Source organism: Ovis aries, chromosome 13 (genome assembly GCF_016772045.2).
Source record: "Ovis aries strain OAR_USU_Benz2616 breed Rambouillet chromosome 13, ARS-UI_Ramb_v3.0, whole genome shotgun sequence".
NCBI lineage: Eukaryota > Metazoa > Chordata > Mammalia > Artiodactyla > Bovidae > Ovis > Ovis aries.
Window position 1 is genome coordinate 27,551,835 of NC_056066.1, and position 21,527 is coordinate 27,573,361.

At 45.9% G+C, this 21,527-nt stretch overlaps 1 protein-coding gene across 9 annotated transcripts in view; it reads right to left on the minus strand.

The window, feature by feature from the left end:
• BEND7 (BEN domain containing 7) overlaps positions 1-13,109 on the minus strand; it is an 85,864-nt gene extending 72,755 nt beyond the window's left edge. For 7 of the 9 annotated variants that reach the window (XM_042230559.2, XM_042230556.2, XM_060397371.1 and 4 more), the window contains exons 1-2: positions 11,916-12,387; positions 9,442-9,525 (exon numbers count right to left, since the gene is read on the minus strand). In XM_042230559.2, the coding sequence (XP_042086493.1) occupies positions 9,442-9,525; positions 11,916-11,976 (145 nt within the window). In that variant the 5' untranslated portion in view covers positions 11,977-12,387. Of the gene's footprint in view, positions 1-9,441; positions 9,526-11,915; positions 12,388-12,965 lie in introns of those variants that run through there. The other 2 variants (XM_060397370.1, XM_060397372.1) reach the window with 2 other exon arrangements.
• Between the last annotated feature and the right edge of the window lie 8,418 nt (positions 13,110-21,527).

Below are 21,527 nucleotides of genomic sequence, written 5' to 3' on the forward strand. Positions count from 1 at the left end.
CAAACAAAAATTTTAAAATAAATGAAATTAATTACTTTAAAAATTATTTTCAAAAAAAAAGAAAAGTAACTGTTCTGTTGGGTATTTTACTCCTGACATGTGAGGTCCAGATAACTCCTGAGATGGAGATGTATATTTTCACCTTGTGATGCCAAGACGGGAGCTTGGAGGTAAAAGAGGTGAATGATAAAGCTTCAGAGTAGCTGATCTCACTATTTTTAATTTGAAGTGGAACTCCTTGCTCATTCACTGAGCATCCTTGGATGTTTGTAATGTGCCCAGCATGGTGCTGGGAAGTGGGGACACAGGAAGAGAGAGAGAGAGAATTAAACTGGCAGTGCCTTCACTTTGGTAGAAATGGTGTGGAAGGAGATGGGAGGGGAAAATCAAAGGGACTGCCTGGAAGAAGCAACGTCAACTTGTGTCTTCAGGGATAAGAGACAGCCAAGCACGGAAGAGGGGGCATGGTGCAGGTACAGGGTTGCAAGCAGAGGAGGTGGTCAGTGCAGGCAGTAAAGAGGGGAAGTGAGGTGGCTGCAGGAGTGGAAAGTGGTTTGGAGTGGCTGGAGCATAGGAAGTGGGAAGAGCAGTGTCAGGAATCAGCCTGAGGCAGGAAGGTGACAGATCCTGTGGGATCTTAATCTGTCTTCTGAGTCCTGATCTTAGAGCCAGAGACAATAGGAGGTTCAGCTGGGGGCCGGGGAGAGTGGATCCTCCAAGGGCCCTCCAGGCGCCCCTGTGTCAATTAGCACGGGTCCCTGCAAGTGTCCTGCTACTGCATAACCTTCCTTCACAGGTAACGTTCTCTCCAATACTATTAAGAATAACAGATGTGCTGCGTAAATGTCCTAGGTCTATTTTTAACTTTGAGATGTGAAACACACTGTTCCCCGGTCTTTTCTCCCCTTATGAATGACCATACTCTTTCCCTCCAAAAGGAAAAAAAATCCATATTCCTATGGGAACCACTTAGGACACCTCCTAACTGTTAAGACACCTCCTTAGAGTCTGTCCCTTGTGAAGATTTGTTTTAGTGATGTGGTGGTGATCGGTAGGGGGAAAGCCAACTCTTACAACCCCACCCCAAGTTTCACTCACAGGGCGGTCGCTGAACCACACCGAACTTTTAGGAGAAACAGAAAGAGGTGTGTGTAGACGCAAGCATCGGGGGTGGGGACAGGGGATCCAAACGGGACAGTTCCAGGGTCTGTTGCCATCTGATGCATGGATTTTCTTAAATGCAGGTAGGAAAACCTGCTTTAAGTGGAGCCCAAGAACCAGTCGGTTCTAAACATGGTCTTACGAACAGGGCAGGACCATCTTCAGCTCCTTTGTAAAGTTCTGCCAAGATCGTGCTGAATTACAGAGCCAGCAAAACATATGTTATTTTTCAATTTGGGTTTTCAACATGTGTTGTTTTCGTATGTGAGTGCCTCTCCTTTTTTTGTCTTTACTAGATTTAAAAAATAAAAAATTAGGTTTCAAGTTGTCTCTCACCCATCAACATCAGAAACCCCCAATTTCTATGTTAGTTTAATATACGACCAAAGCTTGTTTGGTTAAATGAGACATGTCTTTGGCTCACTGCTGCTGCGGCTGCTAAGTTGCTTCTGTCGTGTCCGACTCTCAGCGACCCCATAGACGGCAGCCTACCAGGCTCCTCCGTCCATGGGGTTTTCCAGGCAAGAGTACTGCAGTGGGTTCACTAACCATCTCTAAAATCTCAGGATGGTGCTGTATTTTAAAGCACATCTTCAGAGTCCTACAGAACTGTATCCGTGTCCAGTATACTCATGCACGGAGATAACATGGATTTGAGTACCCATCATGTGGGGTACCTATTGTATTCAAACAAATCACTGTGCTAAGTGGTCTAAAGCAGTGGTCCCCAACCTTCTTGGCACCAGGGACCTTTTTCATGGAAGATGACTTTTCCATGGACCGGGGGCAGGGCATGGCTTTGGGATGATTCAAGGGTATTAAGTTTACTATGCACTTTATTTGTAATCTAATACCACCACTGATCCAACAGGAGGTGCCGGTGCATGGCCCAGAGGTTGGGGACCCCTGCTCTAAAGGATTCAAAAAAGAGTTCAGGTCCCACTTTCTCTGGGATCCTCCAATGTACAGGAGGAGAGGTGGGTTAAAAGCAACCATAGTTCAACGTGGGACGTGTTCAGGGTGACATGAAGCACAGTAAAGGCACGTACAAAACAAGGAACTACTATGGGCAGTCTGCGGTAAACGCTACAGGACAGCGGTATTTCTATTTAGTGCTGAAGTGCCCAAAAGAAAAGATAACCTCTAATTCAGAGAAAAAGGGGACAAAAACAAATGCAGTGTTTTCTAGTTTGAAAATGTGTTTCACCGCAAAGGATGTGTTGAGTGCTGTGGGAGCACTGGATGAGGGAGTTAGGATCTCTATTAGCATTTCATTATAGACGATAAAACTCTCACAAGTCTGTCCGAGGTGTGCTGAACTGTTAACCCGAGATTCAAACCAAGGCTTCACCGACCACAGTAGGCATTAAACAAACCTGAGCCTCTTTCTTCCCAAATGGGTCCCAGGCTTCCCATCGACCAAGCTTTTGGCCATACTGTTCCTTCTACCTGCACTGGGGCCCCCTTTCTCACCTGAAATCCTACTTTGCTCGGGGTAGGGGGGCAGTGGGGCCCAGGGAGATGAGTTACATCGAAGTTGAAGATGGAGATGGAGATTAGGGGCATGCTGGATACTCAACACTAAGTTAAGGGGTTTCAACTTGACCCTAGAATCCATGAGAAGACAGTTCAGTCTCTGAGCATGGGGTAAGATGATGAATTACATGTTAAGATCAGCTTCTGTGAGCAGAAGGCGGGGGTGGGGGGGGGGGGGTGGGGAGGCAGCTCTGGCACAGAGAAAAGAGGACAGAATGAGGTGTCAAAGGATCCGATTTTAAAGCCTGGTCAGCTACTAATTCGTGTGACTTTGGGCAAGTCACTGTCATCTCTGAGGTCAGCTTCCCATTTGTATTCATCTAAGGGACGTAACACCTACCTTCTGGAGGGGTTGTAGTATTAACTCAGTGATTAGTGGAAGTATGAGACAGCCTAGCAGCAAAAGCTCTCAAACTTCAGGCAATAAAGTGAGTCCTCTCCAAGGACGACTAAGCCTGCGCCCACAGCCACATAAGCGCAGGTACTTATGAGCACTTATGTTTAAAGAAGCCACCAGTCCTTAAGGCTCCTCAAGAGGCTCTCAGATTGGACTTTGCTTGTTCTTGTTTTTGAAACCATTTCTGGACCCACAGTAGAACCAGACATAGCATCAGTGCTGTAGGAATTCTCCGAAACCATCTGAACCAGAGGCTTTCCCACGATGCTGAGGGTACCCTGACCGTTCTGCAGAGGCCAGCAGAGGAGATGGGACATGGGGCAGGTGCTCAGGACCTCCTCCACCTGCTTCTGGCTGCTCTGCTCCCCTCCAAACTTTGCATCCCTGGGAGCTCATTTCAACAAGCTTCCCACGTGGGTAAGAGAGTTTTGGAGACAACAGACCCTGGTTTGGATCCTGGTTCTGTCACTGAATAATAATACTTTTGGGGGACAATTAATGGGATAACATGCAAAGTTCTCCACATGGGGACTGCCGTGGTGGTCCAGTGGTTAGGACTCAGGACTTTCACTGCTGTGGCCCTGGGTTCAGTTCCTGGTTGGGGAACTAAGATCCCACAAGCCTCAAGGTGTGACTCCCTCCACCTCCGCCCCAAAAAACTCCCAAAACAAAGTTCTTAGCATGGTACCTGGCACCCAGATAACTTGGTGAATGATACTACTCTGGTTGGCTGGATTCCTAACTTTAGGAGACACTTCGAGATTCGGGGGACCCTGGCTGGCTGTCATCAAGAAAGCCATTTAAAGATTCAAAACATCAGAGATCTCGACCCTGCTTGCTCAGCTTGGCTACTGCACCTTGAGCTTCGTCTTCTAAAAGCTGTTTCACAGAATCAACATTAGAGAGAACAGCCAGCACAGCACATAACCGGATGTGACTAAACAAATGAATGGGACCAGACACCTGAAAAGACATGTTTCACATCTACTATTACACTAAACCTAGGACAAAATCTAGATATAAAAGGATTTTCCAAAATGTTTGCTACTGTTATGGATAATAAATTCGTTCTTACATTAAAATACTTCCTAAAAGTGCCCCGATGCTGGCTGAGGTCTCTCCAATGATCCCTGGATTTGCCCGGCTCAACCAGGCAGAGGGAAAGACCTTGGGACAGGAGTCCTGGGTTTAGTCCAGGATCTGCTACTTATGAGCAAGTCACTTAACTCTGAGCTTCAGTTTCTTCCTCTGGGCAATGGGAATAATGACATCCACCCAGGCTACACACAGGTCCGTTGTAAAAGTCATGAGATGGAACTTCCCTGGTGGTTCAGTGGTTAAGAATTCACCTGCCAGTGCAGGGGACGTGGGTTCGATCCCTGGTCCAAGAAGATCCCACATGCCATGGGGCAACTAAGCCCACAAGCCACAACTATTGAGCCAGCGCTGTAGAGCCTATGCTCTATATCAAGAGAAGCACCACAATGAGAACCCCATGCACCACAACTACAGAGTAATCCCCGCCTGCCAAAACTAGAGAAAGCCCACACCCACGGCAGCCCCCGCCCCCCCCCAAAAAAAAATCAGGGGATGTGACCTCCCTGATGGTCCAGTGGTTAATTAACACTCCGTGCTCCCAATGCAGGGGGGCTGGGTTTGATCCCTAGTCGGGAACTAAGATCCCACATGCTGAAACTAAGAGTTTGCATGCCTCAACTAAAGATCCGCATGTTGCAACAAAGATCGAAGATCTCAGGTGCCACAACTAAGACCTAGTGCAGCCAAAACCAAAAAAACCCCATGACAGCTGGGCCAGTACTGTGCAAACTTCAGAGCGCAACCCTCACTTAAAGTCTGATTATAGTGATACTGAGCTCTCTTCTGAGGCTCCCATCACCTCTCCCACCTGGAATCTTCTCCAGCTCCCCTGCCTATTCAAACCCTCCCTGAGGTCACAGTGTCGCCTTTCCAGCATTCTCCACCCCACCCAGCATTCTCCACCCCACCCGCAATGTGATCCTTTCCTTCTAGCTCAGCTTTTGCCCTAAAGGCTCACATCTGTCATTTAACACACACACATGCTGTGGGGTGTTCCCAGCTCACACAGACTAGTGAGCTCCCAGCGATGGCACCTGCCCCTTGGGAGACCTGTGGCAGCCTCCCTGACACCTCTAGTGAAAATTGCTCAGTTGTGTCCGATTCTTTGCGATCCCACGGACTATAGAGTCCATGGAATTCTCCAGGCCAGAATACTGGAGTGGGTAGACTTTCCCTTCTCCAAGGGATCTTCCCAGCCTAGGAATTGAACTCAGGTCTCCCGCATTGCAGGCAGATTCTTTACCAGCTGAGCCACAAGGGAAGCCCAACACCTCTAGTCTTGTCTACAAAACACAGATAGTGAGGACTCTTAGAGATTTGCTCGGAGGGGTAAATGAGACCCTTCTTGTCAAGGACTCAACTCAACGCTGGGCACACAGGAAGTGCTCAGACTAAGGCAGTTGTTCGGATGACTGAATTTTGCTCCTTCACTGTGTCCTGAATTTGTTCAACTGGATTTTTTATATTTTTGGCTGCACCAGTTCTTAGTTGCAGCATATGAGGTCTTCACTGAGGCCATGTGGGATGTAGTTCTCTGACGTGGGATCGAACCCAGGCCTCCTGCATTGGAAACACAGTCTTAACCACTGGACCACCAAGGGAAGTCCCTGTTCCGCTGGATTTTAATCATTGAGAGCAGGATCCCTGTCCTATCCACTTCTTTGGTTGCCCCCAGTACCACTCCCATTTCAAAACAGTGCTGAGTTTTTCATATATTCTCAAAAAAAAGAGAAAAATCTGTTAAATTGATCAAAAGGAATTAAATTTTCTCCAAAATAGTACTCAAATCTTCATAATGGCCCATCACGGCCAGCTGGACAAGGTGCATGTCCACAGGGTAATCTCTCCTGACGCTGTCAGCAAGTTAAACATGTGGGAGGGATGCACAAAAAGCTCATAGTCAAGTTGTTCACACCACTGAGCCATCCTACCCTGCTGAATATGCTGCCTTAGTCAACAGCCTAAAAATATCCCAGGGAAACTGATTTGAGGCGGGAACCTCTGCCAAATTCTGGCGTGCTCTCCTTCCCTGAGGCATGAACTGTAATCTTACAGGTGCAGATAGTATCAGGTATGACACACGGACATTTGAACACAGAAAGTCCCATGTAGCATGCCAGAGGCCCTGTTTAAGGAATGTGTCACAGGTCAAACAGCTTCTGCTGTTTTGCTAACAATCTCCCTCGGGTGTCACAACCTCATGCAGAATTCTACACCACGATGAGTAATATCACGGGTGGACTCAAACCATTTACAAAGCAAATGTGACTGACATTTGCATAAAAGAACTATAACCTAAAAAAGTCCACTTTACGACACCATCAACAACAGAACTGTGTTTCATACGTTATCAGTAACTATTCTCAATTACTCTAGAAATCAGGTTTGCATAATCGTTTGCTCTTCTGGTTTTGTTTTTTTCCAAACTGACCTGAAGATCACAAAATAGAAATGTTCTATGGAAGCCATATCCCACTTTCCCCAGAATGAGCAAAAGACTGAGAATAGCCCAGGCACTTTCATCCTGTTCCATCTTTTGTCTCTTGATGTCTAAGGCCTCTGTGACCAATAGCGACTTAGAAACTTATCGCAAGCCTGGCCTTACACTGATGTTTTCTTACCTTCCTGGGCTCAAGCTAGGAAAGATGAAGCCAGGCCTGCCCCTTGGAGAGTTTGCCTCTTACCAAGTCCCAAGCACTGGCGCCTGCTTGCTCTACACCCTTCACTCTCTTGTACCTGGAGTCCACCCGCTGTATCGCAACCTCACCCTTCTCCGAGTACCCAGCAGACAGGGGGAACAGCCTGCTGTGTCGGAGATGAACTAAACCAAGGATATGATGTTCCTTTTTTATGATAAATGTACCTCTTTCTACTAATTGGCAAGTTCTTCCTTTCAAATGGCTAGATTGAGTGGTGCTTTGATATAGAATTCCAACTGATCGAGTTAAGGGAACTGAAAATACAGGGTTCTGAATAAGTGGAAGGAACTGAACAGAGGGCAGTCCAGGAATATTCTCCTCCTGGGTCACAGCACCTCTCTTGACTGTGAACCTTTTGGGTTCTAGACCCTCAGAACAGAAAACAAGTGCTGAGAGCGGTGCTGGCCCCAGCCACAGTCTCTGCCTGGATGGAAAGATCCACACACCTTCGGTGCTTGCTGGTGGAAGAAATGTCATCATTCCCCTCCTGTTTTACCTCTGTTCCAGTGGTCCCCTACCTTTTTGGCACCAGGGACTGGTTTCATGGAAGACAATTTTTCCAGGGACTGGGGCAGGGAGATGGTTTCAGGATGATTCAAACGCATTCCATTTGTTGGGTACTTTATTTCTATTATTATTACATCAGCTCCACCTCAAATCATCAGGCATTTCAGATCCCAGAAGTTGGGGGCCCCTGCTCTATTTAGTACCCATCTGACTTCTCAGTCCTTTGCCACCCACCCTTTCTCTTCCTTCAAGCAAGATCAAGAGAACCCTCAACTGCCTGGCTTCCTTGTTGTTTTAACTAGCGGTACCCTGAATCTGAGCACCCATCTTGCTTCCAAAAGACCTACTATGTGTAAAATAGATAGCTAGTGGGAAGCTACTGTACAGCACAGCGAGCTCAGATTAGTGCTCTGTAATTACCTAGATGGGTGGGATGCAGGAGGAGGTCCAAGAGGGAGGGAATATATGTATACATTATAGCTGATTTACGTAGTTGCACTTCCCTGGTGGCTCAGATGGTAAAGAATCTGCCTGCTATGCAAGAGACCCAGGTTCGATCCCTGTGTTGGGAAGATCCCCTGGAGTAGGGAATGGCAACCTACTCCAGTACTTTTGTCTGGAGAATCCTGTGGACAGAGAAGCCTGGCGGGCTACAGCCCCTGGGGTCACAAACAGTCAGATACAACTGAGCTAACACTCACTTTTTCACTTTTCACACTAGAAATTAATAAAATACTGAAAAGCAATTATCTTCCAATTAAAAAAAATTCTTTTTAATGACCTATCAACTCTCCCCAGAGACACGGCCATTCTGGCCCTTGCTTTCAGCGGCTCTTGCCAGGATTGTCTCTCACTTCTGCTGCCTCATGGGGCACCCAGCTCTCACACAGCCACTCAGGCTCTAGGAGGTGCTGGGAAAGGGTACCGTGGAGGCCCAGTGCCATGATTTGTCCTCCACTCCGACCTCACAGGTACTTCATCCTTAGTGGCAAAATCCTAATTTGTTTCATTTTTGGTTCCTCTGTCCATGGGAATTTTCAGGTAAAAATACTGGAGTGGGTTGCCATTTCTTTCTCCAGGGGATCTTCCCGACCCAGGGATCAAACCTGTGCCTCTTCTGTCTCCTGCATTGAAGATGGACTCTTTACCCGCTGAGCTATCGGGGAAGCCTTTTCGGCTTATGGTCTACAAGTAACAAACTGCATGGGCAAGGCCCCTTGGGTACAGTTTCTGCACTAAAAACCACACGTGGACAGAGCGGCAGCATTTTAGAGAACCTACTCATCCATCATGCAGTTCCTCTTGTCAGAACACCTCCAAGGTGCTGCTTTGCTCCACTTGGCCCTGGGGTGGCTCAGGAAGGAGGGTGGTGAGAGCATGGCCTCCCTTCTCTGACATGGTGCGAAGTGAGCACAGAGTTGGGAGGATGAACAAGGAGCGGCTCCGTGATCACCAGTCCTACCTAGAGGTGGTTCAGCGGACCATCACACTTTCCTTTTCCTTCTGCTTTTTGGCTGGAGAGTTAATTTAATTTTTTCATGGCAGGATTAGCAATCAGGCCACAACGGTGAAGGGACATTATCATCAGACAGCATATTAATTCTCTACCCCACCCAAGGAGGAGGCAAAAACCAAACAAATAGCAGCTTTCTGGAAATTGAATTTCTGTTATCCAGATGTCAAAGATGTAATACCCCAATTACACAAACTATTGCCAATGAAGCATGCCAGCGAATATGCGATGTAAATGGGGTGAACACAGAGCCACAAAACTGCACGGTCAGCTTCTGGCTCCGGGAGTGAGTGATAATTAGCACTGTGTGTAGACACTAATAAACATTTATGTCTGAAATTACAACTTTTAGCCATGTTAATAAGGGATCTATTGGCAATCTGTAAAATAAAAGGTCTTGAAAAGAATGTCATACATTAAGCAGTGGCAGACATTTCCCATTCTGGCACAATCTTTTTTTTTCCCCCCTTCCCCCTAATTGCAAATGGCCACACTGTTTTGCTGAGAAATTAATTGACATAAGAACCTACCTAAAAAAATGTGTTGTGTCTCTTTGGCCTCCCCATTAACATCGCTGCTGAAGTCTGAGATCTTATAGACCTCATGGTGATAATCTGGGGTGAGAAAACAGCCAAAAATTAGAATTCTAATGACCTGCAAGATATGAATAAGCAAGAAAGGCGAGAATCTCATTATATACATTATGTGTAAGCTACACTTTATAATTTTTTGAAGTTCATCACAGAATTTGCAGTCACTGGTAATCTCTACTGCTCTGCTTACTCCGGAGAAGTACACAAACTTGAAATTATTATTTTGACTTTAGAAAACAGCTCTGCTTGATCACACAGTTTTCACAGGAAATTTGGTCCACAGATGCCAATTACATACCACGCTTCTTTTCTTCCAAATGACAAGTATTTTTATAAGGAAAAGAAAAAACCTTGCCCAATCATAGACCAGGAGAAGATTCCAAATTTATCTCCACAAGCCATTTGCATGAGTAGATGATAGTACGCTTCAGAGTTACCTGGTACTCTTAGTTTATCCAGAGAAATCCTAGCCTTTGAGCAGCTTGCAGGCAAGCATACATGAAAAATACTGATTTGTACTTCAAATATAGTATAATTTGGAATAAGAAACCAAGTCTTGCATTCGGCTACCACACTTCAACATACAATCGGTTAAGTTCTAAAAATGCACCTGCAGAGCAGAGAGAAAAATCAGACCCGTAATTTTTTTTTTTTTTAAAAGGAAAAAGACAGACTTGCTATGTCAGTCAGACTTTAAAATACAGTATTTTACAAGCTTCTCTAAAGAGGCTACTGCACTTTGGCAACTGTTTCCAAAAAGTAGGATTGCTTAAGTAAGAAACTAGACAATCCTTCTTAACAGTGATTCCCTTTTGGGGGCCTTATCCCTCCCAGAACAAGGTCTACAAAACTTATCTCACTTTTAAGATAAAGTAGTAAGTTCCATGAGTTTGAGCAAACTCCAGGAGATAGGGAAGGACAGGGAAGCCTGGCATGCTGCAGTCCCTGGGGTCGCAGAGTCGGAGGCAACTCAGCAACTGAACAACAAAGTAAGTTCCCTGAGGTCATAAATAAGAACGCCACCTAGATTCCAGAATGAATCAGATAGACCAACAGGCCAGTCACAAATGGAGGTACTTTTAAAGTACAAATGACTGAGTAATCAACACTGCTGGGGAAAAAAAAAAACTGTACAGAGTAAAAAGCAAAGCCAAATATTTTGAATATGTACAGCTACGGCAGACTTTTTTCATCAAACAGTATCCAAACTAAATCGGAGTTAACAGATAGGAGTAGATCTTCAAAATGTCTATAATCAAAATCAGTTTCAGACTCACTGAAAGCAGGCTTTATTGAATCTACACCATAGTTAGCTTAGCTGGAAATTGCAATCGCCCTCTAATTTTCATCAGCTTACATGTGACTTCTCCAGGTTGTTAAAACAATCGCCTTGCTCTCTAGTCTGATGCCAATGCTAGATACTACAAAAGAGGAACAAAGTGGACAGGTTCTCTGGTTTGGTTTTGACTTCAAGCTGATTTAAAGACGACACTTAAACAGGATTATTCTAAACTCAATATTGCGACTTGTGACATGACAGGGAGAAAAAGTCACCTGCCTCTAATTTAAGGTGACACGATGCATTTTGATAGACATAATTTTTTGTCTGCCCTTACATTATCGTTTTTTGAAAAGTCAAATCAGGAAAAATAAAGACTCTTTAACAAGTCACTGAACACAAGCAGGACTATTCAACTTTCCTCTCCCCTAATAAAATAAACCGAAGTCCAGAGACCGCGGTGTACACCTGTTAAATCGTCAGGGACCGGCTGGATTTTTTGTTTTTTTGTTTTTTTTTTCTTTTTAATGATAACTTATCTGACTGTTACGTGATCTATTCGAAAACATCTTTCCTGCCCAAATGACATATCCGGGAAAGATGCTGCATGTCAACAATTCTTCTCTGGGCTTGGACACCTACTGAGCTTCTTTCTCGGTCTTACAACAGCCACCACCACCTTTTCTCCTTCTTTTTGTAGGAGGGGGGCGGAAAAAGCAAACCAACCCCAAACCACCACGACCATTGGTCCGGGTGGGTGTCCGCACGGCCTCATGGAGACGCGTCCTCCCCCACCCGGCCGCCAAGCCACAGGAGAGGAATACCAAAGAAGGCTCCCCGCTCCCCAAGTGTCATTGTTTGCTAATTTCCTGATGTGCCCTCCGACTTGTTTACGCGGAATCACATCCTGCCTCCCCCCTCACCCCCAGCCGCACAACTTTCCTCGCCGCCCGGTGTGTGTGCGGCCGAAGCCCGACTCGGGGAGGGGACCCGGGGGGGTTGGGGGGGGTGTACCAGGAGCCCCGGCCCTCGGAGTTGGCCGCAGCGCGGGCCGGGGGCTGTTTACGCGGCAGCCAAGTCCTCCCTCGGCCGCCCGCACGCCCCCCGCCCGGCCCGGCCCGGCCCCGCTTACCTCGGTTCACCAGTTTGAAGCTCTGGGATTTCCTGCTCCGCTTCCTCTCCGAGAACTCCATGGTGCGGCGGGCGGGCAGGGCAGGGGCTGCGGCCGGGGGCGGCCAGGCGGAGGGACAGAGAGAGCGGCGGCCGAGGCGGCGGCGGCGGCGCTGGCTCTTGTCACCCGGCAGCGGGAGCGCGGGGACCAAGGTCCGTCTCTTGGATCCGCAGGGGGGAGGCACAAGCAAGGGAAAAACCACTCGAGCCCGCCCGGGGGCTGCGGCCGGCGGGGCCGGGCAGGAGGCGCTCTCCCGGGCGAAGTTGCCCCCTCCTGGCCGCCGCTCAGCTCGCCCCCCGACCCCGGCTCATCCCCGGCTGCCGGGCTAGACGCCGCCGGAGCCGAACTTTCCGTTGGGGAGCGAGTTGGGGGCGGGGAGGGCGGGCCGGGGCTGCCGGCGCCCTGGGCGCTCGCCGCGGGCCGGCCTGGGTACAGCTCCGGACGCGGCGGCGGCGGCGAGCGCGGCCCCGGGGACGCGGCGGGCGGGCCGAGGGCGGCGGCGGCGGCGGCGGCAGGGTGCGAGCCGGGTCGGGGCGCTGACCGCCCCCGCGGGAGGAGGGGCGCCGGGAGGAGGCGGCGCCGCCGGGACCCCGGGGCCACCTGCTGGCGGAGCGCGGCCGCCGCCATCCCCCGGGGCCCGGGCAGCCGCCACCCACCGGCCTGGCCGCGCGGCGCCCGGAGGAGGAGCCAGAGGCCGCGGCGCTGCGCCCTCGGCCCGGCCGGCCCACCCGCCCCCGGGGACCGCCGTCCCTGCCAGGCGCTGGGATCCCGACGCCGGTGCCTCGGGGGCCGGCGAGTCGGGCTGCGGCTGCCCGGGGGAGCCTGGCTCCCGGCTCCGAGCTCGCCTGCATCTTCCCGGGGCCGATCTGGTTCTCAACGGCTCTGGGTGTCGGCGACCCTTCTGGCCAGCCCACTCCTCTCGCCATGAGATTCAGGGTGTCGGAGGGCCAGACACTGGTTTCAGGCAAGTTTTAGGGGGGAAGAAAAATCAACCAAAACCCAAAAACTTACCCATCTGAGCTCTGCAAGGAAAAGAGATTTTAGAATTTACTGATCAGACGAGTATGGAAAAGAGTGAGCTTCAGTTCTTTACTCCAATGCGAGGAGGGATGTAGGAAGATTGGGAGTTAAGTTCAGGGAGAGAACTTCGAATGTGGGGCTTGGAGAGGGTGGATAGGGTGAGCAATGCGACGTCAGTGGGTGCCCCACCTCTCTTCTGACTCTTAGAGAAGACATGGCCAAGGCAGGTGCAGAGGGCTCTGCCATTGGGTGTGCTAAAGCCAGAATAATCCGCAGGAATGGAAAGCTTGTGTTAGTTTTATACTGTATCCTTTTCTAGGGAGCTAAGAGTACCCCATTGCTTTTTCAAAACAACTTTATTGTGGGGATGGAAGAGAATTCTATACCAGCGGGGACTGGCAGGTCAGAAATGTGATCGGATAAGCTTGAAAAGTACCGCCACCAAACTGGTCATCTCTAGACGCAAATACAAAGAGAGTAAAGAGATGGACGTCGGAACCAGCAGTGTGACTAGTTCAAGTGACCTCAAAAGAGTGGAGAGGAAATAAAGGGGGAGAATATGTTGATAAATGTGGTAACACTGCCAGTCTCACGCAAATGAGGAGGCAGCTGCTCAGGACTCACTCTTTTTCTTTTTTTATAATTTTGTGTATTATTTATTTTTGGCAGTACTGGGTCTTCCTTGCTGGGCAGGTTTTTTTCTAGTTTTGGTGCTCAAGCTTCCCTTTGCAATGGCTTCTCTTGATCTGGAGCACCAGCTCAAGGGCTCCATAGTTTCAGTTCCCAGGTTTTAGAGCACAGGCTCAGTAGTTGTGAAACTTAGTTGTTCCTCAGCATGTGGGATCCTCCAGTATCAGGGATGGAACCCGTGTCTCCTGTATTAGCAGGCAGATTCTTTACCATGGAGATACCAAGGAAGCCCCAGGATCCTCTCTTATTTAACAGGAACACCTAAGAGAAAGAGGTAAGTTGGAGGCAACCTGCGTAAGCATATACACACCAGGAAATCAAGGAACCAGATAACCCATCAAACAGCAGAAGCAGAGCCTGGTATACCTTCTGAGGTCTTATGTTAGGCTGTATGTATATATGTAATAAGTGGGGAGGCTGGTTTCAAAGTGAGAAAAAGGACAGTTCAGGGGACTTCCCTGGTGGTCGGGTGGTTAGGACTCCGCACTTACTGCAGGAGGCTCAGGTTCCATCCCTGGTCAAGGAACTATGATCCTGCATGCCAGTGCAGCAGGGCCCCAAAAAACAAACAGAGGAGTGTTCCTTCTGTTCCCTAAAATGAATCCTTAAATAAGAGGTTTTTAATCTTTTGCTCAGTCTCCTTGGAGATTATATTCAGAGTTCAGGGCTTTTTCCTAGAAGATATGTGTAGGACAAACAAAATTGTATACATTTTTTGGAGTTCTAAAAGGTAGCAGAAAGGATTAAAGTGATAACAAGGATTGGTCAACTACTCTATTTGGTTTTCTACTGTTTTGTTTTGTTTTGCCTCTCTTTCTTTAAAACCATGTACCTGAAGGTGTTTTGAAGATTTCTAAAGAAACAAAGCACCTGATTCTGTCCCCTGGGCAGAGACCCTTTCTTTCTTTTTTTAGTGCCTTTAAAAATGTTATTCCAGAAGCCACAGGCTGAGGACTGTACTGATTGAAGGACGTTCAGGATTGTTCATGCCTTGGAGCATAAAATGAGACTTTATTATGTTTGCTATGATAAAATCGTTGAAGGTACCATACCAAGAAGCAGATCCCTAGGGGGATATTAACAACTTAGCATTTTCAGTTCAAGTGGGAATATGAATTCCGTTTGCTGAAGAAAATATTTTTTATATAGTTAAAAAAAGATATTTCATTGTGATAATGTTTTAAAATAATGAGTGTTCTTCTTGACCCTTCTTCCTGGCTCAACAGAAATGGTCTATGAGCAAGTTGGGCTACTGAGGCCATAGACCAGGCCTGTCCCTATTAACAGGTAGAGAAAATCAACAAATATTTGTTTATTCTCCACATTGTGCAAATCACCATGCCTTTATATAACAAAAAAAGGTAATATATTCAAAATTATCATTAATAAAAGATTAAATAAGAGGGCTTCCCTGGTGGCTCAGTGATAAAGAATCCGCCTGCCAATGCAGGAGGTGCTGGTTCAATCCCTGGGCCAGGAAGATCCCCTAGAGAAGGAAATGGCAACACACTCCAGTATTCTTGTCTGGGAAATCCCACGAACAGAGGAGCCTGGCGGGATACAGCCCATGGGGTCCCAGAGAGTTGGACACGACTTAAGCGACTAAACCAGAACAAAAGATTAATAATGATGTTTAATTAGAGATTGCTTTAAGTGGTAGATATTAGTTGCTTGAGCTGCCATACAAAATGCAATAGATGAAGTGGTTTCAACAATTGAAATTGACTTTCTCATGGTTCTGAAGACTAGAAGCCCTGGATTCAGGTCTGGCAGAATCAGTTCCTGGTGAGGGCTCTCTTGTTGGCTTGTAGGCAGCTGCCTTCTCACAGTGACCTTCTCATGGTGGAAAGAGAGTTCTGATCTCATAATCCCATCATCAGTGCCCCATTCTCTTGGCCTCATCCAAAACCTGATTACCTCCCAAAGGCCCTACCTCTTAGTACCATCACGTTTGGGGGTTGAAACTCCTGTATTGAAACATAGGAGTTTAGGGGCAGGGCACATAATTCAGTTTGTAGCAGTGGTTTTTTTTTGGTATTTGGTTTGGTTTAGTTTTTTTGGCTGCCATGCAGCATGCAGGATCTTAGTTCACTGACCAGGGAACTTGTGCGCCCTGCAGTGGAAGTGCAGAGTCATACAGCTGGACCACCAGGGAAGTCCGTAACATATGTTGTTTTTGAGTTTTTATGTAGGGGTGTTCTGCATAATCCTACAGGAGATGTATTAAGGTCATTTCTCTGTCTCAATAGTTCAGGTATCCCCAAAGATTTTAGAACCACAGGTCACATATTATCAAAGCTCAGGGAAAACTGGTCAAATATTTCATGACTTCAGGTAGGCCAAATATTTTATCATATGACCATTCTAAAATTCAGTTGATTATAGATAAAGATTAGGTTTTAATCTCTGATATAGGCAGGTAATTTGGCCAGAGAATATATAAGCAACTGTAACCCTAATTTTTAAAAATCCTTTTCTGAAAACTCTGTCCTGTGAAGAACAGTGTTAAGAAGATCTCTATCTTTATTTAGAGCCCTGCTGTCCAATAGAAATATAATGCAAGCCATATATGGAATTTAAAGTTTTCTATTAGCCACATTTTTAAGAAGTAAAAATGAGTTAAATTTATTTGAATAATACATCTTATTTAACACAATATATTAAAAATATTATCATTTTGATATGTAATCAATATAAAAATACTCAGTGATACAATTTACATTTCTTTTTCTTTGTACACTATTTTGAAAATAGTGTGTATTTTACACTTAGAGGACAAACCAATTCAGATTAGCCAAGTTCACATATTTAATAGCCACATGTGGCTAGTGCTACCACATTAGATGGCTCAGATTTCCAGGAACTATATGATTTGAACCACACTATGTGCATATATAATGACTATAACCTGGCTGTTATTTATGTAATAACCCTCAAAAAGGAGATAAGTGGGATAGTATTATGGCTTGAGGCTGTTTATAATCTTTGATTGGAGTCTCTGGAATTGAAAATCCTGTCAGTTGATTCTGGAATCCTTCAGGAAGATTAATAAGTATAAATATGAACTTTTCATTTTGTGATGATCACCCATCAGAGGGGTCATGGAAAGAATAGAAGTAAGCCTTACTCTAGACTCAGTTTATCACTTTGTTGCTGGCATAACTCAAGTTTCCATTTTCATTTACTTCATGGATTTTAGCAATTGTAACTTAGAGGAGGTAGTATTTGTAAGAGATTACTTAAGTGAAAATGAGATCTTGAAATGTGCCACCAAGAACATTGCCGTATATTTATATGAGGCTTCTCATATAGGAACTCAAGAATACTTATACATTATCTAATGCTGTTAATTGCTATCGGAAGTTGATAGGTATTAATGTCCCAAATTTGCAAATGGGAAAATCAATTTTCATGAGGTTGTGTTTTAGTGAAGCACGAATGCCATATAGGTTTCCTGACTCTTAAGTGTGATGCATTAACCTTACTTACTTTCTGCCATTTCTTTAAAATAAAAATTTAATGTTTTTTAAATGAAGATCTAACATATATAGTAAAGAACATGAATCTTAAGTGTTCACTTCAATGAATTTCTTTTACTTATGTCTACATCCCTATAAAACCACCCTCTGCCAGGTTAAGATCTAGGACATTTTCAGCTCCACTGAGGTCCCTCCCAGCAGATAATCTCCCAAGGACACCGTAAGTCTAACTAACCACTATCACCAGAGCTTGGTTTCCTGTGTTCCTGAACTTCATATAAATGGAATCATACAATGCATATCATTTTGTATCAAACTTTTGCTCGGCATTATGTCTGTGAGATTCATTCCTCTTGTTGGGTACAAGAGTTCATTCATTTTCTTTGCTCTATATTATTTCATTATGTAAATATACTGCAATTATTTTATCCATTCTACAGTTGATGGGTATTCTTGTAATTTTAGTTTATGTCTTTAGGTAGACATAAGCACACTGTATCTTGTGTATATGTTCTGTTCATGAGTGGAATTTCTGGATTAGAGTGTGTGTGTATTAATATGTTTGGCTTTAGTAAGTATTATCAAATAGTTTTCCTGAGTAGTTGTATCAAAGGTTGTACAGTGGTAAAGAATCTGCCTGCAATTCAGGAGACTTGGGAAACTTGGGCTGTATCTCTGGGTCAGGAAGATCTCCTGGAGAAGGAAATGGCAACCCACTCCAGTATTCTCGTGTGGGGAAATCCCATGAACAGAGGAGCCTGGCTACAGTCTAGGGGGTTGCAAAAGAGACAGGACTGAGCACGCACTCACGCACTCTCACCTGCAGTATATGAGAGTGTTAGCTATCCCATATCTTCACCAACATTTGGTGTCAACTGGAGCATAGTGGTATGTTTTTGCCTCTTTGGGATTTTAATTTGCATTCCCCAATTGTCCAATGACACTAAGTACATTTTCATGTGCTTATTGGTCAGTTGGACATCCTTTTCTTTCACAAGCCTGTTCAAGTCTTTTGGCCATTTAAAACTTTAATTTTATATTGGAATATAGTTAGTTAACTATTAATGGGCTTCCCAGATGATGCTAGTGGTAAAGTACCCGCCTGCAGATGCAGGAGATACAAGAGACACGACGACTTCAATCCCTGGATTGTGGAAATCCCCCCTGGAGAAAGGAATGGCAACCTGCTCCAGTATTCTTGCCTGGGAAATCCCATGGACGGAGGAGGCTGGCAGGCTACAGTCCAGGGGGTTGCAAAGAATCCAATACACTGAGCCCATGCAGCACATGCTTAATTAATAACAGTGTGTTAGTTTTAGGTGTACAGCAAAGTGATTCAGTTATATTATACATATACATGTGTCTATTCTTTTTCAAGTTCTTTTTCCATTTAGGTTATTAGAGAATATTGAGCAGAGTTCCCTGTGCTATACAGTAGGCCCTTGTTGGTTATCTGTTTTAAATATAGCAATGTGTATACATCAATCCCTGTCTCCCAGTCTATCCCTCCTTCCCACCTTTCCCTGTCTGGTACCGTAAATTCATTCTCTAAGTCTGTGAGTCTGTTTCTGTTTTGTAAATAAGTTCATTTGTATTTTTTTAAGATTCTGCTTATAAGCGATATATGATATTTGTCTTTTTCTTCTGACTTCACTTAATATGATGATCTCCAGGTCGAACCCTGTTGCTGCAAATGGCATTATTTCATTCTTTTTAATGGCTCATTTACCAGTTGTTGGTCTTTTTTCTTTCATTTGAAAGAGTTCTTTCTATATTTGGATATAAGTCCTTTGTAGAATATTATTTTGCAAATGTCTTCTAATCTGTAGCTCGTGTTTTCATCCTGAATGTTCTTAAAATTCTGAATTTTAATGACTTCACTTTCACATTTCACTTTCATGCATTGGAGAAGGAAATGGCAACCCACCCAGTGTTCTTGCCTGGAGAATCCGAGGGACGAGGGAGCCTGGTGGGCTGCCATCTATGAGGTCTCACAGAGTCGGATACAACTGAAGTGATTTAGCAGCAGCAGCTTTACAGTTGACCCGTGAACAACTCAGCAGTTAGGGACGCTGACTCTTGGCATGGTAAAAAATCTGAATATAACTTATAGTCCACTTTCCACCTATGCAGTTCCTCTGTATCCAAGGTCCCACATCTGAGGATTTAACCAACTGTGGGTCATGCATTACTGTAAAACTTACCACTGAAAATACTCCAAGTATAAGTCCGAAAACACTCCAAGTATAAGTGGACATGCACAGCTCAAATCAGTGTCGTTAAAGGATCAATCATGTAGATCTTTTCCAGTCACATAAGAAACTTAAACTTGCATTTTTCAGTGTGTTAGTTTCCTGAGACCGATGAAATTACCACAAACTAGGTGGCTTAAAATAATGGTAATTTATTCTCTCCTAGTTCTGAGGGTCAGAAGTCGGAAATGGGTCCCTTGAATGGACCTGAGCTGGCGTCACAGTTCAGGTGGCAACAGGGGGCTGCGCCCTCCCGAGGCTCTGGAGGGGGGGGATCTGTTCTTGGCCTCTTTCTGGGCCTCACCTCTGCTGGCTCCTGGAGGCTGCAGGCATTCCTTCGCTTGTTGCCATGTCATTCTGATATCTGCTTCCGTCTTCACGACACCTTTTCCTCTGTGTGTGTGAAGTCCCACTCTGCCTGTCTCTTTTGTTTATTTATTTAGCTGGCTGTGTCAGGTCTTGGTTGCATCATGCCGGACCTTTCACTGTGGCACCCAGACTCTCTAGTTAGGGCACACAGGCTCCAAGGACTAGGACGAGGGTCTTTCCGAGATCCAGTTTTCAGTCTCTTGGTCATATGGACTCCAGAGTAACTAAGCTTCAAGACAAGACAGTAGTATTACAAAGTCCCAGCTGGGAGTCGGGAGACTTAAGTACAACTGTGCATGTAAATTTTTAGTGTCTCTGGGCCTCAGTTTCTGTATCTATAGGAATAAAAACATATGCCTTATCACCTCTACAGAGCTGTTTGGGTCAAATCCTCTGTGTGAAAGTGATCTAAAATATTAAAATCTATGGTGGTGTGTGGTTTTGTGCATGCTAAGTAGCTTCAGTCATGACAAACTTTTTACAGCCCTATGGACTGTAACTTCTAGGCTCCTCTGTCCATGGGGGTTCTCCAGGCAAGAATATTGGAGTGGGCTGTCCTGCCCTCCTCCAGTGGGTCTTCCCCACCCAGGGATCAAACCTGCGTCTCTTCTGTCTCCTGCGCTGGCCCTTTACCACTAGCGCCACCTGGGAACCATACTTGAGGAGATGCATTTGAGTACCTTCCTCCTCTAACACTATTATTTTTTGCCATTGAGTGAGATTCTAGGTAAGTAAGTACTTCCTGTGGCATGAGTGGTGTCCAGGCCATAGGGCAAGTTAACCTGAATTTTCTCCTAAATGTTTGAGACAACTTAGCGTGGAAGTTTGGAGTGTGTCCTCTGGTTCCAGATCTCCTGGCTTTGAAGCCCAGCTCGATTGCTTCCCACCAGCAGCATCTTGGGCGGTTCATTGTTTGATATAGCATCCTCCCAGCACTGTATCTGAGGACAATTTAATGTGAAGGCTTGGTAATTAGTAGAAGGCGCTGAGCTACTGACCAGGGTAAAAAGCATCCAAGGGCTACAGAGGCTGCAACCATGACGTCTTGGCTGAAGGAGAGGGGACAGTAAAGGGACAGAGGACCAGGGCGGGGGCTACCTCAACCCCACCCCTAAACCCAAGGCTAAGAGTCAGCCCCCTTCAGAGAGGCTATGGCTACCTCATGTGCTGCAATCCGTGGGGTCACAGAGTCAGACACAACAACCAATGACAACAACAACCTCGTGTGGGGGAAGACATTCCAGAAGGTGGGGCCAGAGCTGGACTGCAGAAACTGTTCCCAGTGAGGACAGAGTGGCCGGAAGTGCAGCTGGACTCCTCCAGGCTGGCCACCAGCCTCCAACATCAAATACCAGCCATGGAGGGCCAGAAGGTGAACAGGATGTCTTCCTGGGGCGGAGGTGTGTCCCTCTGGCGCCCTCTGTTGACAGCCTTGCATTCCACCAGCCTCCAGCTCAGAGAAGGGAGAGTTTGGAGCTGGGAGACACAATACATTGGTAACTGCCAATTATTCAATAATGCTCTTAAAGCCTGATGTTATGAGCTGGAAACTGGGGGGTAAGACTTGTAACCCCCAACATAGAATTACTGTAAAAACAGTAATTTAGTTAACACATAGAGATGCCCAAATCAGGGACTAAAACAGTCCAGGCCAGCTATTCCAACTGGTTCTTATTTATTATTTTATCCCAGGTCCACATCATGAGCTGATATCAAGAGAAAAATGAGACACTGTCTCTGCCTTCATGAGCCTTATCTTCAAG